The following is a 16,025-nucleotide window of genomic DNA, read 5'->3' as shown; positions in this document are numbered from 1 at the left end:
TGCTCAGTATGATTCCTTTAGGTGAATATGCCACTGTTTGTTTATCTGCCCTTGTGTTGTCAGACCTGTGGGTTTCCAGTTTTGGGCCATCGTACATGAAGCTGCTGTGAATATTTGTGTGTGTGTGTGTGTGTGTGTGTGTTGATGCACACGTGCCCTCATTTATCTTGAGTACATGCCAATAGTGGAATTGCTGGGTTGTATTAGGGTATGTTCGTTGCTGTTAGATACAGCTCATCAGCTTTCCAGAGTGGCTGTTCCATTAGATCCTCCTCCGGCAGCGAGTGGCATTTCCAGCTGGAGCCTCAGTTGTTGTATTGCAAAGCGCTAAAAAGCCTACCTGTCCGAGGACTGCGTTTGCAGATCTAAATGAGTCTCCTGTGTACAAGGCTTAGATGAGAAGCTGGCACGCAGGAGGGTCTTGAATGGGAGCAGGTGGGTCTGACGTGCGGGAGCCCGTTTGCTGCCCCTCTCAGGTGTGGAGCAGACCAAACAGTCCAAGGAGGAGCCCAAGGAGGAGAAGGTGGCGAAGCCTGAGAGCGTCCTGATCAAGCGACGCCTGTCGGCCCAGGGCCAGGCCATCTCGGTGGTGGGCTCCCTGAGCTCCATGTCCACGCTGGAGGAGGAGGCCCCCCAGGCCAAGAGAAGGCCAGAGCCCATCATCCCTGTCACGCAGCCCCGGTGAGTCCCCCGCGGGTGCTGGTGTACAGCTGGGGGCCTGCGTGTGCGTGTGACAAAGGCAGGCAGGTCTGGACAAGGGCCTTCCTGACTGCAGGGTCAGCGCTAACCACTAAGCCTTACTTGCTTTCTTTTACATAAAAACATCCCTTACGTATAAAATTGAGACAGTAGATCTAAGGATCAAGAGACTTAAATTGAGTTCTGTCTTGGTTAGATAACTCTTGGGGTTGAGAGTGATCGTGGTTCCTAACGTGTTGTAAGTGCTGCTGGTTGTGACTGTCCCTGTCCCCATTATTCCCTCCCTCACAGACCCAGGATCCAGCCAGTCCTTGCCCAGTGTCCAGTTAAGGCTTGCTAACGGGGCCGTGCCTGACCTCCTGCCCCTCCCAGCTCTCTGTTCGCTTCTTGCTACTCCTCGAACAGCCGACCAGGTCCCCACGTGAAGACTTTCACACTCCTGTTCTCTTTGCCTAGAATCGGCGTCTCGTCCCCTCCCTCCATTCAGGTCCCCGCTCTCTCCTTGCCTCCTCACAGCTGCGCTCCCTGAGACACCCTTTACGAGAACCAGATGGCGTCCTCTTCCTTCTCGTCGCCTGTGCTCTGTCGTGCCCCGACTCACAGGGAGTTCTAGAGGCAGTGGGGAGGTGTCTCTGTATGGCCTGCGGGGTCACCGGCTGGGCCTGAGCTCCAGAAAGAATATTCCGAGTCTCTGTGTCCCTCTCTCTCCCACATAGGCTGGCGGGTGCCGGAGGACGCAAGAAAATCTTCCGCCTGAGCGATGTCCTGAAGCCCCTGACGGACGCCCAGGTGGAGGCCATGAAACTGGGCGCTGTGAAGCGGATCCTGCGGGCTGAGAAGGCGGTGGCCTGCAGCGGGGCGGCTCAGGTGCGCCCGTCCCCACAGGTCCACCTTTCCAGGCCCTCTCCCCAGAGCCGACCTCACAGCAAAGAGACGGGCCCCTCCCTGCCTCTCATTCCCGGCTTGGCCACTCTCCGGCCGCAGGCCCTCGGGCCAGCCGCTTCTCCCGGCCTCGCTTGTGTCCCCCCGGAAGGCAGAGGCGAAGGGAGCAGCGCCGCGCAGGCGGTGGGAGGAGGAGATGCGTGGACCGCACGGGCGCCCACTGAGCACAGGGCTGGCTGCAAGGCAGGGGCCCCAGGAGGGAGGGCAGCCGTCGCTTCCTCGTGGGTTAACATTTTTATTCTTATTGTCAGTTCAGACACATCTGGTTTAAGTCCTGATTCTGTTGCTTGCTGGCATTGTAACCTCAGTCAAATGATTTTTTCCCCCATTTTTTGAAGTTTGTTTTTAATAATCCACCTAGTATATGAAGATACTCTCTGTTAAAAAACATTTCCAGGCTATAGAGGTGTCCGTATCCCATCCCCCTCCTTAGAGATGACCAATGTACAAAGTAGGGGAGTCCTTCAGGGTCTTTTTCCATGCGTGTAAGCATGTGAGCACTGCTCCTGGAAACTCATCGCTTTATTGTGATGATTGATTATTTTTTTTCTTCTCCATTTCTCTCCCCCACAAGCGGACGTCCCCGGCATAAGGTTCTTCAGCTTGCCTTCCTCGCTTAACGCTGGGTCTGCGTGGGGGTCCTCTGAGCCTGGGCTGGAGGAGTTTCCAGGCACGCTCGGGTGCCCGGGACTGCCCGCCCCCGCGCCGACGTGCTCGCTCTCCCGGCAGGCGCGCATAAAGATCCTGGCCAGCCTGGTGACGCAGTTCGATTCAGGCCTGAAGGCTGAGGTCCTGTCCTTCATCCTGGAGGACGTGCGGGCCCGCCTGGACCTGGCCTTCGCCTGGCTCTACCAGGAGTACAACGCCTACCTCGCAGCCGGCGCCTCGGGCACCCTGGACAAGTATGAAGACTGCCTCATCCGCCTGCTCTCCGGCCTGCAGGAGAAGCCAGACCAGAAAGATGGGTGAGGGGGGCGGCCCTGCACCCTCCTGTCCCCAAGAGTCACCTTCCTATGTCCTGCCTTTCCTTCCTGGTCCCTGACCACCTCCCTCTTTACCACCACCCAGGTCAGCCCTTCATGTGCCCTTTCTCTGTCTCCTCCTCTCCCCTCTGGGGGGGGGCCCCGGACAGAGCAGCCCAGCGTGCTCTGCCCTGCTCTGCTGTCAGCTCCCTGACCGACCTGGGTCCCTCTCCCTCTGGGCCTCCGTTTTCTCACCTGTAAACGGCAGTGCCTGCCTCCTAGGTGTGTTTTGGATGTTGCCGTCTCTCCATCCCCGTCTCTTGCCTGAAATGGTTCTGTACCTTCCTCTTTGTTCTCAGCCTCCAGCTCACCTATGCATGCTCCACACAGCAGCCCGGTGACACATTTTAATGTAAATGCCGTCTTGTTACTTCCCCGCTAAAAATCTTCCTTGGCTTTCCTTTGCTCTTGGGATCAGTTGCAGGCCGCTTACCATGGCCTCAGACCTTGTGGAATCTAGTCACTACCTTTAGCCTCTTTTTTTGCTCCTTTGTTCCTTGCTGCTCTGAAACTTTAAATAACCACACTGGCCTTCTGCGTTCTGTTCCTTGAACATGTCAAGTTCAGGGCCTGGCACTTACTGTTCTCTCTCTACCTGGAATTCTTGCCCACCCGCCCGCATGGCTGGCTCCTTACCTACCAGCATTGACTCAGATCTCTGCCACATCTAAAATAGCAATACCTCCCCATCCACACCTCCTGTTGCTGTATGAAATGAGTAGAGGCGGGGCTCCCCAGTTGGCAAAGGGGAGGAACTGCACTTCAGGGAGGTAAAGGCTGCCGCGTCACCCAGCTGGCCCCGTTCGAATGCTGCTCTGCTCCCCAGTAACCGGGCTGGAGCGAGCTGGCTACCAGAGGTCCTGCCACCTCTGAGTGCAGCCACCCAGCAGAACGGGGGGTCCGGGGGGCCTCTCTGCAGCCGTTCCCTGTCCCTCCCTGTGGCAGGATCTTCACCAAGGTGGTGCTGGAGGCACCGCTGATCACGGAGAGTGCCCTGGAGGTGATTCGCAAGTACTGCGAGGACGAGGTGAGGCCGGGCGGCGGCTCCCTCTGCACCCAGCAGCGTGGAGCCGGCGGGAGGCCTGCCCACGGCAGCCTGTGGAGGGGGACCGGGCCTGCATGGGGTCTGAGGGGCACACAGGCTAGACCTTGTGGGAGGGGCTCTGGGAGGGAGGGCACCAGGCCTGAGCAGGGCGAAGGAGCCATCGCAGAGGCTCGCCTGCGGGCTCCAGCTCCGGCCCCTCTCTCCTGCCGCAGAGTCGCACCTACCTGGGCATGTCCACCCTTCGAGACCTGATCTTCAAGCGCCCGTCCCGCCAGTTCCAGTACCTGCACGTCCTACTAGACCTCAGCTCCCACGAGAAGGACAAGGTGACTCCCCACCCTTTGTGCCGGGCTGCCCACAGCCCTTCTGCCGTCCTGAGGGACCGGCCTAGCCTCTGCCACGTGCCCTGGAAGTTGCCCTTCTTGCTGCAGCAGTTTTGGGGGGCCGTTTGCTTTCCCATGTATGATGTCACAAAGCTGCTTAGAAAATACACACGCGTGTACACTCACCCTCCCAGGGAAGACGGTCCTTTTCTCACTCTTGTTCCACCCGTGCCGGTGAGCCCCTCCTGCAGCCTGGCGCTGCGCAGGGGTGGAGGGTGCTGGCCCCAGAGGAGCAGCACGAGCTGTCGGCAGGCAGCGAGGAGCGGAGCAGCGCCTAGGCCGGGCGCCTGGGCCCACGTAATGGGGGTGGGCGGGGAGATGGTTTGAGGAAGGCTTTGGAGGAGGAGGTGGGTGAACCAAGACCTGGAACAGGAGCAGATGCATGTGTTCCGGGCAGGGGGAGCAGCGCGTGTGTGGGATGGAGAGGGCCCTTGACCCATCACTGCTGCAGCCTCTCAGCAGTCCCTTTCCTGGTGTCATGTGGCCATTCATTTGGCAGACCCTCGCTGTATACGCCTGTCTCTGCCCTGTGGTGCTGTTGGGGACAGAGCAGTATCCATGACCAGCCCCCATCCGTCCTCATAACTCCCCGCAGGGCATGTCTGAGTGAGACAGGGTATAGCCAGCAACAGGCATTCCCAGCCGCGGGAGCCTCTGTTCCGGGTCTCCAAGCCAGGGAGGATGCCGTCGCTTTGGGAAACTGAGGGAAGCTCAGTCTGGTTGGAGCGTAGCGAGGAAAGCAAGAAATGATATGAGGTAGGGCTGAGCAGGTAGGCAGCGAGGTGACACGGGGCCCCAAGTGGCTGACCAGCCTAGGATACGGGTACCTAGCCCTAGCCGGGCCTGGCCTTTCTCAAGCCTGGGCTTGTTTGCACTGGTGCTGCCGAGCTCGGAGCAGCTGTCCCCTCTCCAGCATCTTGCCATCGCTCTCCTCAGGTGCGTTCCCAGGCCCTGCTCTTCATCAAGCGCATGTATGAGAAGGAACAACTGCGAGAGTACGTGGAGAAATTTGCCCTCAACTACCTGCAGCTCTTGGTCCACCCCAACCCGCCATCGGTGCTGTTTGGAGCCGACAAGGACACAGGTTTGGTGCAGATTCATCAGATGCGTATTGAGCACATGGCGTGTCCTAGGCTCTGGGCTGGGCCCTGGGCACAGAGCTGGATCAAAGCCGAGCCCGCCGAGCCCGCTGGGGAAGCCTACGGCCAGATGGCAATAACCAGAACCAGCAGGCCCAGACGGTGAAACCAAGGGGCTTCAGGAGCCCAGAGGGCACCTGACCCAGCCTGAGGGGTCAGGGAGAGTGTCCCAGCGGAGGGGACAGAACACCGAGAGCCGGAGGACAAGGAGAGCGAGCGAGTGATGGGGCTCCCGGAAGGGCCCGGCAGCATCATTGCAGGCCTCTTCCCCCAGAATTACAGATGGGGGGGCCCAGGCCCCAAGAAACCGGACCGTTAAATGGGACGGTTCAGGCTGTGGCGGGAAGCACAGGGCCTCCTGGGAGCACAGGCGCCTTGGCGCAGCCTGGGTGCGGGCAGGCTTCCCAGGGGAGACGCTGGCCACGGGAGGCCCGGAGGGCGCGGAGGTACCAGAAGACGAGCCGGGCAGCGGCATCCGGCCAAAGGTGCAGCACTTGCAAAGGCTCCAAAGTGGGGGGACTGTCAGAAGCAGGTCATGGCCCGAGCCCCAGGGGCGGGGACTGTGCCAGAGGGCCTGGCGGGTAGAGCAAGTTGAGGAGCTGCAGGTTTATCCCGGGCACAGGGTGGTCATGGGGGCTGCGAGCAGGAGGGCGACAGGGTCAGAACTGCACTATAGAGAGACCTTCTGGCTGCCCTGTGGTCAGAGGGCAGAGGACACGTGGTGGGAATTCGTACAGAGGCTTCTAAAAGGGGAGCAGGCCTGGTTCCACCCCATTTCCCTGATGCTTGGCTTCCTGTCCTAGGACAGTTTGCTGCCAGGGCCAGCTCCCTTCTGTGCCGGTCCCCCAAGAAGGAGCAGACACTGGGGGTGGGAAGCGGTTGGGAGGGGAGTGGGGCCAGCCTGATCCCGTCCCTTGTCCCTTGTCCTATCAGAGGTGGCAGCGCCCTGGACCGATGAGACCGTAAAGCAGTGTCTGTACCTCTACCTGGCTCTCCTACCTCAGAACCACAAGCTGATCCACGAACTGGCAGCTGTGTACACTGAGGCTATCGCTGACATCAAGCGGACGGTGCTCAGGGTCATCGAACAGCCGGTGAGGCCCCCAAGCTCACCAGGCCCCGCCTGCTGTGGGCAGGGCCGTGTCCCCAGCTCCAGCCCCTCCCTGCTATCTGCACCCCGGCCTCAGCTAAGCACTAAGGCTTGGCTCTCCGCGCCAAGCTGCTCTGTGGTTCGTGGGTCGCCTACACGGCAATTCACTTGTGAGAAGACAACAGAGTAGCCCTGCAGTTAAGAGCCTGGAGTTGGACAGACCCGGGTTCGCGTTCTGCCTCTCACTTTCTCACTGTGCAGACTTGCACCCCTTCTGTAAAAATGTCCCTCAAACTTGTTGTAGGGATTCCGTGTAAGCAGCCGTGTCACTGGTTCGTTTAGGAGCAGGGCGCCTCCCCCCGCCCCGAGAGCCACAGGGTCGCCCACCGGAGAAGCAGCTCAGTTGCAAAGTAGAACCTGAAATCCAGAATTGCCTGTTGCAGCTGGATTTGAATCACTTTTTTATGTCTCTGTCCCTGATGTTTTTTTATTATGGAAAATTGCCAACATAATCAAAGGAAAGTACGGATCTTAGATTCCCACGTACCTGCCACCCAGAACCTACCATGTCCTTCCCTGTAACGAGGGGATAATAGTCTCGTTGTGAGGAGGAAGCAGATTCTTCCCCCAACCCGGAAGGTGAGCCCCTGGACTATGCGCTCCTCCAAGACAGCGACCTGTCAGTCCCATACCCGGTTGTAAACGTCTGAGGGACAGAGGAAGGTGCCATTCCTCGAAGCCTGGCCCTCCGCTCCGTGCTAGGCGCTCCCGGAGGCGGCGGCAGGCCACGCCCTGCTCTGAACAAGGGGTCAGGCTGGGGCCTGGTGGCCGTGGAAGGGGGTGGGCAGGGGTCCTGATGCCTTCAGAGTCTTCACCAAGGAACTGAAGGCCAGGTTGGGCATTAAAGCTCAGGGAGAGGCGACACAGAAAAAAGATGCCGCCTGCTGTGTACGAGGCTGGTGCTGGCGAAGGCTTGGGAGTCGCGGGAGGTGCACCCCTGTGAGGCTGGGTGGGAGGGACCAAGACGTGTCCGCACTACCCCTCCGCCAGCCTCCCCGGGTCCCCCCGCTCCCTGCACCCTGCCGCCAGCCCTTGCCCCCCAGTGTCACCAAGGTGAGGTTGACACAGCACTGTATTAATTTGGGTGTACAACATGATTTAGTGTGTATATATTGCAAAATGATTACAGCGATATGTGTAGTTAACATTTGTCTAACTTCTGTTTCTAGTGGTAAGAACTTTAAAGATCTGTTATCACCGGTTCTTACCCCAGAGTCCCAACACCAGCACCCCTCCCCCAGCCACCCTGTCCTCGACACTCGGGCCTCCCTGAGCTTTCACCCTGGGCCCCTTCGCCCTCCCCGCATGGCCCAGCGCCCCCTCAGGCCTTCCCTGTGTCCCCCTCTCTACCTCCAGATCCGAGGAATGGGCATGAACTCTCCAGAGCTGCTGCTCCTGGTGGAAAACTGTCCCAAGGGGGCAGAGACACTGGTCACAAGATGTCTGCACAGCCTCACAGATAAAGGTGCCCTCCTGGGACCCCGCCCATCACCCCTTCCTCCAGCACCCAAGCCTTCTGCACTTCCCCTTCCCAGGACCTGGGTATCCAGCCTTTGGGTCCCCAGAGGGTTGGGCCTCTTTTGGGTCTCCATCCTTGGTCCTCAGTTTCTCCATCTAGAACAGTGTATGGCTAAGTGCATTTGAGAAACCAGGGGCCAGGGATTCCTGCTCTGCAAAGGAGTTGTCCCCCCCTCCCCTCCCACACACCCACCACCATCCCTCCCGGCCCCACCCCCGACACCCGGGCCGCCTCCTTCTGCCCGCAGTCCCGCCCTCCCCGGAGCTGGTGAAGCGGGTCCGCGATCTCTACCACAAGCGGCTGCCAGACGTCCGCTTCCTCATCCCCGTGCTCAACGGGCTGGAGAAGGTATGGAGCTGGATGCCCAGAGACCCCCGCTGGCGAGGACGTGGCGGGTGGGGACCCACGTCCCGAGCTCTGTGAACACATTCTGGGCTTGTCAGACCAGGGGTCAGTCTCGGCCTGGCCACAGCCTCCTCTGCGACCTCAAGCCAGCCCCCACCCTGAGCCTGGGTTTTCTCCTGCCCTGAGGCCTCGGTGGACCCACGGAGGCAGAGGCGCTCCCGGCCCCCAGGGAGCCCCTCCGGCCCCAGCGCGCGTTTCCCTGGGTCTTATTCCTGACGGGCTGTGGGACTTTGAGCCTCCGTCTCCTTGTTGATAGGGAGGGGGTGATGATAAGGCTGTCCCTTTGCAGGGGCGGTCAGTGAGCTGGCCCAGGGGACGTGTGACATGGCGGGGGCTCAGACAGGGCACAATGAGGCTGGGGCGGTCAGGCCTGGGGACGGGGAGAAGGCTCTGCCCTGAGGGACCAGGTGGAGTGAGAGGAGGAAAGCTCGGAGGGGCTCAACGAGGCTGAAGTTGTCTTACCCGCCCTCCTCCTGTAGAAAGAAGTGATCCAGGCCTTGCCCAAACTCATCAAGCTCAACCCCATTGTGGTGAAAGAGGTTTTCAACCGCCTGCTGGGCACCCAGCATGGTAGGTAGCGCTCCCCTCAGCCCCGGCCCTGGGGCTGCCTCCCACTCGCGCCCTGTACCTCGGCTCCCGTGGGAGGCCCCCGCAAGCGGTCAGGCTGGGCGGGGGCGCGGGTCCCTGGAAGCGAGTGCGGAATGCTGGGGGAGCCTGTGGTGCCGCCGTGGGCAGAAAGGGACTTGCCCGTCTCCTGGGGCTACGACCCAGACTCGGCACTGACTAAACTTTTGCCCCCAAACTCCCAAGCCACCCCGCTGTGGCGTTTGGATGATGGTTCCATCCACCGCGGGCACACAGTTGTGGAGCTGGGGCCTGATCCCCTGTGATGGTGTGGGACCCAACCGCTCTCAGTCCCCTCGGGCGCCCTTGCCTGAACCCCTCAAGCTACGGGTGGGGGGCATTTTGTTTATAATGGTCAAGAAGAAACAAACCAAAGTTTGAACTTAGAAAAACTACTCCAGCTGCTGAAGCTAGATTGTTGGAGGCTGTTCACACAACATTGTAATTTAAAACACTCGTGCACACATATCTGGGACCCCGAAACGGCACGTGCAGCGCGCCGGCTCCCCCAGCTGCCGGCGCTGCGGCCCCACTGCAGGACTGCCGCCTGCCCCCCGCCCGGCCTGTCCGGCAAACGCCCAGATGTGGCTGTGCTGGGGACCCTGTGAGCTCACCCTAGCCCTGCCTTCCTGGGTGCACAGCCTAGTGGGGAGGGTGAGAAACTGCCAGACCGCAGGCCGAGGTTGCCCGGCGTGGGGGCGGAGGAGAGGGGGAGAGGGCCGCCATCGTGAGAGGTGGCCTCGGCAGGGCCTCGTTCAGCCCGCTCCTTTTGTGTTCTCAGTCTCTCTCTTCCCGTACTCTAGCCCTTTGTCCCCCCAGTCCCACTGAAGCAGAGGGCGCCTTGTCTTCATTCGGTGCTCCCCCAATCTGGAGGACCCCTTTGGCTCTTAGGCTCCATGCTGTCTCCTCCCCCCGCCCCTGTCTCCTGCCACAGGTGAAGGGAACTCGGCCTTGTCCCCCCTGAACCCTGGAGAGCTTCTGATTGCATTACACAACATCGACTCAGCGAAGTGTGACATGAAGTCCATCATCAAAGGTGAGGCGCCGCCTCCTCCCCCCATAAGTGGCCTGGCTCCCGCAGACCCAGGAAGAACCTCAGCCCCCCACACGCCGCACTGGAATCTGCCAAGTCGGCGACTGCCACCTACAGCCCCCACCAGAACCCTGACACCCACCCTCGTTTTTCTCCTTCCCTCCCTCCTCCTCTCCTTCCGTCCTCTAAGAAAGTGGTGCGCAGACTGTGCGCTGGCAGAGCTGGGGAGCCCTTCTCTCCCCAGCCCCAGGAGCAAAGGAAGCAGGGCCCACCGCCTAGTGTGTGTGTGGTGGGCGGGACAGAGGGCACAGGGCCCGGGTTGGACCAGGAGGAGATGCCGAGTCCAGTTCGGGCTCCAGTCGGGGCAGGAGAGTGTGGCGGGGTGGGGGGTACCGGTGACGAACTGACAGGCTCTCCACAATCAGTGGTTTCATGATAGCGGCTGTCACTATTCACTGAGCACCTACCCTGGGCCAGGCTCTCCTAGGTGAGTATGCAGACTTCCACATTGTAGAGGACGAAATGGAGGTTCCAGAAAGGTTAAGTAACTTGCCCGGGGCCACACAGAACCTAAGCGTTGTAGTGGAAGACACAGAATCCGGAGTCAGTAGCCTGAGATGGAATCCTGGTCCTGCCGGTTCTGCCGGTTCCGCTCACTCCCTTCTCTCTCCACTCCCCCCACGCGCCGCCCCCACCAAGGAGGTTTCTGGTCAGCTCTGGTCCAAAGCCACACTTCCCACCCATGCTTTCCCACGGAGGTGGAGGTAGACGCCCTTACTGTCTGTCACTTGCTCTACTCAGAAGACAACTGTCCTTTGATCCCTCCTGTCTCCTTTAAGAGAGGGTTGGGGGCTCCCCGCCTTGGCACTTTAGCTTCATGTCTACCTGAAAGAGCTTCTTCAGTGACTTACTACCTGCTTGCCCAGTAAGTTCTCTCTGCAACTTTGGGGAGGTCGAGAGAGGAGCTTACGAACATTTAAAGTACACGCTGGAAGTGAGGAGGCACTAAGGCCTCTGGTGGCACCCCCCACCGCCGCCCTGCCCCCGGCAGGAAGCCCCCTAGAGCTGAAGGTGGTCCAGTTTTCAAGAGAAGCTAGAAAGCTGGGTTTTTAGGAATACTGTGATGAAACAACAAACCTTACCCACAAGCCCTCAGACTGGATTCAGCCCCCCACAAAAGAGTCTGGAAGCTTGGAGTCCAGGGTCAGTCTTTTTTTTTTTTCTTTCAGATTTTATTTATTTTTAGAGAAAGGGGAACAGAGGGGGGACAAAGAGAGGGAGAGAAACATCAGTGTGTGGTTGCCTCTCATGTTCCCCCAACCGGGGAACTGGCCTGCAACCCAGGCATGTGCCCTGACTGGGAATTGAACCAGCAACGCTTTGGTTCACAGGCCGGTGCTCAGTCTTCTGAGCCACACCAGCCAGGGCTCAGGAGCAGCCTTTTTACACTCGCTGGCTCCTTTGATGATCTCAGGGAAGTTGTAGGCTCATTCCCAACGACAATATGCTCACATGGTTATGTGTAAAATCTGAGAGGATTCACAGACCCTGCTGCCCTCCTGAGCCTATTTGTGCACCCAGATTTAGTGCCTGATCTTACACGGCGGAAGCAAGGCCCGGGGAGGAAAAGGGCCTCGCTGCAGGTGGCACAGGCAGCCAGGAGCCAGGCCCTGGAAATGTCAGCCAGGCCAGGCCTGGCCTTGAGAACCCCGCCTGTTCCTCCCCCACAGCCCCAGGCCCCCATGCAGCCTCCAGCTGCTCCACCGAGCAGCTGTTGGTCCCTTGCACCCAGTCCAGTCAGCTCCAAGAGCACGCTTCTCTGCCCAGGCACTTGTGACTCCACTTGACTATAAGCTCCAGACCCAAAGTCCAGTCCCGTGTCGTGCACCGTTGGAATCGCCAGTGGCTGATAGTATCAGCAGTCATTCCTGGCATGCACTTCCCCCGTAAACCACCCTTTCTCTGGTGAGTTTTTTTAATAAAAACTTGCCCTTGTCCAGCAGTTCAGTCCTGTGCTTGGTGGCACTAGGGACAGAGCAGGCATGGAGACAACTATGTCCCTGCTCTTCCTCATCCTCAGACAGTAGCAACTCAGAGTAAGCCAGGTTGGGAAAGTAAGCCAGGTTGGGAAGCGGAACCTGGGGGGGGCTTCAACCCTGGTAAGGGGAATCAGGGAGGGCTTCCTGGAGGAGAGGACACCTGAGCTGAGGCCACAGGGACAAGTAGGGGTAAGGCAGAAGAAAAGAAGACAATCCCAGAGAAAGGAAGAACATTTGCAGAGACGAGGAGATACACTGGCAGGGCGGGTAATCCTTGGGAAAACCGGGCCTGGGCCCCGCCCACCCACGGGCTCCGTAGTGTAGCCGGCGGCCCGGCTGCGGTAGTTTGGACTTTATTTCTTGGCCTCTGGGAGGCGCAGGGTCAGCTTGAGCTTTCCAAAGACTAGTCTGCCGTATGGAGGGTGGATCAGAGGGCCGAGGGAGAGGGAGGAAGGGGGTTGGTGCTGGAGGCCGTTGGGCAGAACAGGCACTACTGGGAGGGGAGGAGGAGCTTCCTCAGTGGCCGGCAGGTCCTCTCTGGCACTTTCCTTGCCTGCACTCTACTGCCCCTTTGGCCTAGAGCCCCACCCTACCCCTCACCCAGCCTCCTCCCTGCCTGTCTACCTGCAGTGCCTTCATCCTCCCCTTTTTCTTATGGGAGCCCCCCCCCCCATTCCTTATAGGTGCCCACCCCTGTTCTCTATTAGCCTCTCAAGGATTGGGAGCCCTTCTTCTGGCTCAATAAAGACTTCCTGGCTGACAGACTCACATGACCAGTGGTGTTTGGGGAAGAGGGCGGTCAGAGGCAGCCCGAGGACCTCCCCATTAGCACATTGGCGGGGAGCACCACCTGTCCCACTGGGTCAGGACACCGTGACCCGCTCCCGAGGGGACAGGCCCCAAGGCCTCTGCCAGCGTCCGTGTTCTGCCACTCCTCCGTGGGCCCCGGCTGCCCAGCTGGGCGCTCGTCGAATGCCCAGGCTTCCTCCTCCCACTCCTCCCTCCCTGGTGACCGCGGGTTGTGTCCCCATGTACCCTGGGCCAGACTGCGGGTGCTCTTGTCCACTGCGGCCGGGGGAGCTTGTGGAGAGGCGCCTTCTCTGCCTGGTAGGGGTGGAGGTGCCACGCTGCACAGGGCAAACCAGAGTGGGTCCCCAGTGATTGGTAACGTGTCTTTTCTGCCTCAGCCTTTCCCAAGGTTGTCCCCAAAGAGAAAGGGCCATGGGCTGCCCGCTGTGTCCAGTGCAGGGCTCCCAGGAGCTGGCTGTGTCTGTTCCCTTGGACCAAGCCATCAGGCTTCCAAGGAGCAGGCCAGTCTCCCTCAGAAAGAGACCCTCTGCTGGGTTGGGGAAGTCACCTGTTTTGCCTGGAGCTTCAGCAAGTCCGGGCTGGGCTCGGCCTCATGCACACGGGCAGGGAGCGGGGCTGAGGCGCTCAGGGTGGCGGAGCCCCTGCCTCCCGGGGGCAGCTGGGCAGAGAGGACAGGCCCACTCTCCGCCTCCTCGCAGCCACCAACCTGTGCTTTGCGGAGCGGAACGTGTACACATCGGAGGTGCTGGCCGTGGTGATGCAGCAGCTGATGGAGCAGAGTCCCCTGCCCATGCTGCTCATGAGGACCGTCATCCAGTCCCTGACCATGTACCCCCGCCTGGGGGGCTTCGTCATGAACATCCTGTCCCGCCTCATCATGAAGCAGGTAACCTGTCCCTGGCCGCCCAGTCCCCAGGCAGTGGGCTGACAGCGGCAGGACACTGAAGAGCGCTTCGAGGCGGAGCCCCGGGCCTCTCCGGCCTAGCTGCCCCCCACCCCCTAGAGGGAGCCGGGACGAGGAGGGCAAGCGGCACCCGGCCTGGCCGGCCCCGCGCCCTGCCCTTGGCAGGGACAGCAGCGCTCCAGGGGCTGTGTCTCGGCCACGAGGTGGAGGCAAGAGGAGCCAGGGTGGCTAGGAGGCAGGAGCAGGCGGCAGACTTCCGGGGCGCACATCCCAGGAGAGGCATGGCTGCCCCTTGTCCCCCACTATTGTGCTCACAGGCGGGAGGCACCCTAGAGCTGAAAGGTGGTTGGTTTTCAAGAGAAGTGAGAACTCCGTTTTTAGGAATACTGTGATGAAACAAAAATCAAACCTCATCCACGAGCACTCAGACTGGATTCAGCCCACCGATTGCCACTTTGCAGCACCTGACTTAAAGGTTAAATGCAGATTCACACCTGCCGGTGGTCAAATCTTGGTTCTGCCTGTAGTTACCAGTGTGACCTTAGACAAGTCTGTGTATCGCCCTGGGACTTGTCGGTTTAGCAGGGCAAATGGCTCCCTCTAGAGGCTTCTGTGAGAATGAAATGAGACGGGGCTCAACACTTAGCCTGGGCCTGGCGCTGGCCCAAGGAGAGGAACGTGAAAGGGCCAGTCAGTTTTCTCCTCCCCAACGTGGGCTCACGGCGCCCCTGCTCGGGCCCTGGAAGCGAAAGTCAGAAGATCCTGTGGAGGGAGGTCAGGGCTGTGTAGCCCAGAGGACTCTGTTGGGTGGTAGGGACCTGAGCCCCAGCAAAGCCCCATCTGTGCAGGGTCCCCCTCCCAGTTTCTGGGGCGGCCGCTTGCGGGCCCTTACGCCCACCCCCCCCCGCCCCATCCAGGTGTGGAAGTACCCCAAGGTGTGGGAGGGCTTCATCAAGTGCTGCCAGCGCACCAAGCCCCAGAGCTTCCAGGTCATCCTGCAGCTGCCGCCCCAGCAGCTGGGCGCTGTCTTTGACAAGTGCCCAGAGCTCCGGGAGCCCCTGCTGGCCCATGTCCGCTCCTTCACCCCCCATCAGGTACCCCAGGGGGTGGGGGGGTGGCCCCATGCATCCAGCCCTGGGGGTGCTGGGGGGGGTGGGCAGAGGGGAGCCCTGCAGTATCAGAGAATGTAAAGGGTTCTGGAGGGTCAGGGACCAACCAGGGACATGGGGTGTCCAGGAGGGGCCCCTGGGTCAGAGCGCCCAGCAGCACCCCACCCCCCTCTCCCCCCAGCAAGCACACATCCCCAACTCCATCATGACCATCCTGGAGGCCAGTGGCAAGCAGGAGCCGGAGGCCAAGGAGACCCCCGCAGGGCCCCCAGAAGAGGTGAGGCTACTGTGTGTCTTCGGGAGGCTCCTGCTGAAAGGGGGGCGGGGAGGGGGAGGACAGTTGCGCCTTACTCCCAGTGCCCCTCCTGCTGTCTGCCTCCGCGGCTCCTGCCCCTTCCCACCGCCCTCCGAGAGCAGCCTGGGTCCGCACCCCCACCCGTCCCTGAGCTGCTGTGTGCCCCTCCCCACCCCAGGATGACCTGGAGCCCCTGGCGCTGGCTCCGGCCCCCGCCCCCCGGCCCCCTCAGGACCTCATCGGCCTACGGCTGGCCCAAGAGAAGGCCTTAAAGCGGCAGCTGGAGGAGGAACAGAAGCTGAAACCTGGGGGAGTGGGAGCCCCCCCGCCTTCGGCCTCGGCCTCTGCCAGGCCGGGCCCCCCACAGCCAGAGGAAGCCATGGATTTCCGGGAGGAGGGGCCTGAGTGTGAGACTCCTGCCATCTTCATCAGCATGGATGACGACTCGGGGCTGACCGAGGCCGCTCTGCTGGACTCGAGTCTTGAGGGGCCCCTGCCGAAGGTAGGGATGACAGCCTCAGGGCGCAGAGGAAAGCGCCAGGCCCCGGGGTGAAGCGTGGGTCGGATGCCCACGGGGCGGTGACGGGGGTACAGCCCCCAAAAATCTTGGAGGTGAGACCAGCTCTCTTTGACCGGCTCCGTCTCCTGTCACCAGGAGGCAGCAGCGGGCGGGTTGACGGCGAAGGAGGAGCGGAGCCCCCAGACCCTCACCCCTGCTGGAGAAGACGCCGTGAAGACTCCCAGCCCGGCCGCCGTCGCAGAGGAAGCCGGGGAGCCCGAGACCAAGGGGAACAGCTGACGGGGCTTGGTGGGGAAGGGGAGTGGGGCTGGGGGTGGGGGGCGGGGCGCTGCTTTGCCTTTAAAAAAATTAAAAAGAAAAAGAAAACATCGCGGCTGTTGGGCGTAA

General features: G+C 60.7%; 1 protein-coding gene across 1 annotated transcript in view; it reads left to right on the top strand.

Annotated features, from left to right (window-relative positions):
- Nucleotides 1-15,917, top strand: part of SYMPK (symplekin scaffold protein) — a 33,797-nt gene extending 17,880 nt beyond the window's left edge. Inside the window, exons 12-27 of the mRNA XM_054588629.1 lie at nt 477-681; nt 1,416-1,566; nt 2,371-2,606; nt 3,609-3,690; nt 3,921-4,034; nt 5,028-5,175; nt 6,164-6,324; nt 7,737-7,845; nt 8,147-8,247; nt 8,784-8,874; nt 9,863-9,964; nt 13,509-13,696; nt 14,632-14,808; nt 15,005-15,100; nt 15,297-15,620; nt 15,774-15,917. Coding sequence (XP_054444604.1) covers nt 477-681; nt 1,416-1,566; nt 2,371-2,606; nt 3,609-3,690; nt 3,921-4,034; nt 5,028-5,175; nt 6,164-6,324; nt 7,737-7,845; nt 8,147-8,247; nt 8,784-8,874; nt 9,863-9,964; nt 13,509-13,696; nt 14,632-14,808; nt 15,005-15,100; nt 15,297-15,620; nt 15,774-15,917 — 2,429 coding nt within the window. The remainder of the gene's footprint in view (nt 1-476; nt 682-1,415; nt 1,567-2,370; nt 2,607-3,608; nt 3,691-3,920; nt 4,035-5,027; nt 5,176-6,163; nt 6,325-7,736; nt 7,846-8,146; nt 8,248-8,783; nt 8,875-9,862; nt 9,965-13,508; nt 13,697-14,631; nt 14,809-15,004; nt 15,101-15,296; nt 15,621-15,773) is intronic.
- The last annotated feature ends 108 nt before the right edge of the window (nt 15,918-16,025 follow it).

This window comes from Pteronotus mesoamericanus, unplaced genomic scaffold, assembly GCF_021234165.1.
Source record: "Pteronotus mesoamericanus isolate MK-2021 breed Mesoamerican mustached bat unplaced genomic scaffold, CSHL_Meso_final scaffold_137, whole genome shotgun sequence".
NCBI lineage: Eukaryota > Metazoa > Chordata > Mammalia > Chiroptera > Mormoopidae > Pteronotus > Pteronotus mesoamericanus.
The sequence above is the reverse complement of the archived record's forward strand: the minus strand, read 5'-3'. Positions and strand labels throughout refer to the sequence as shown.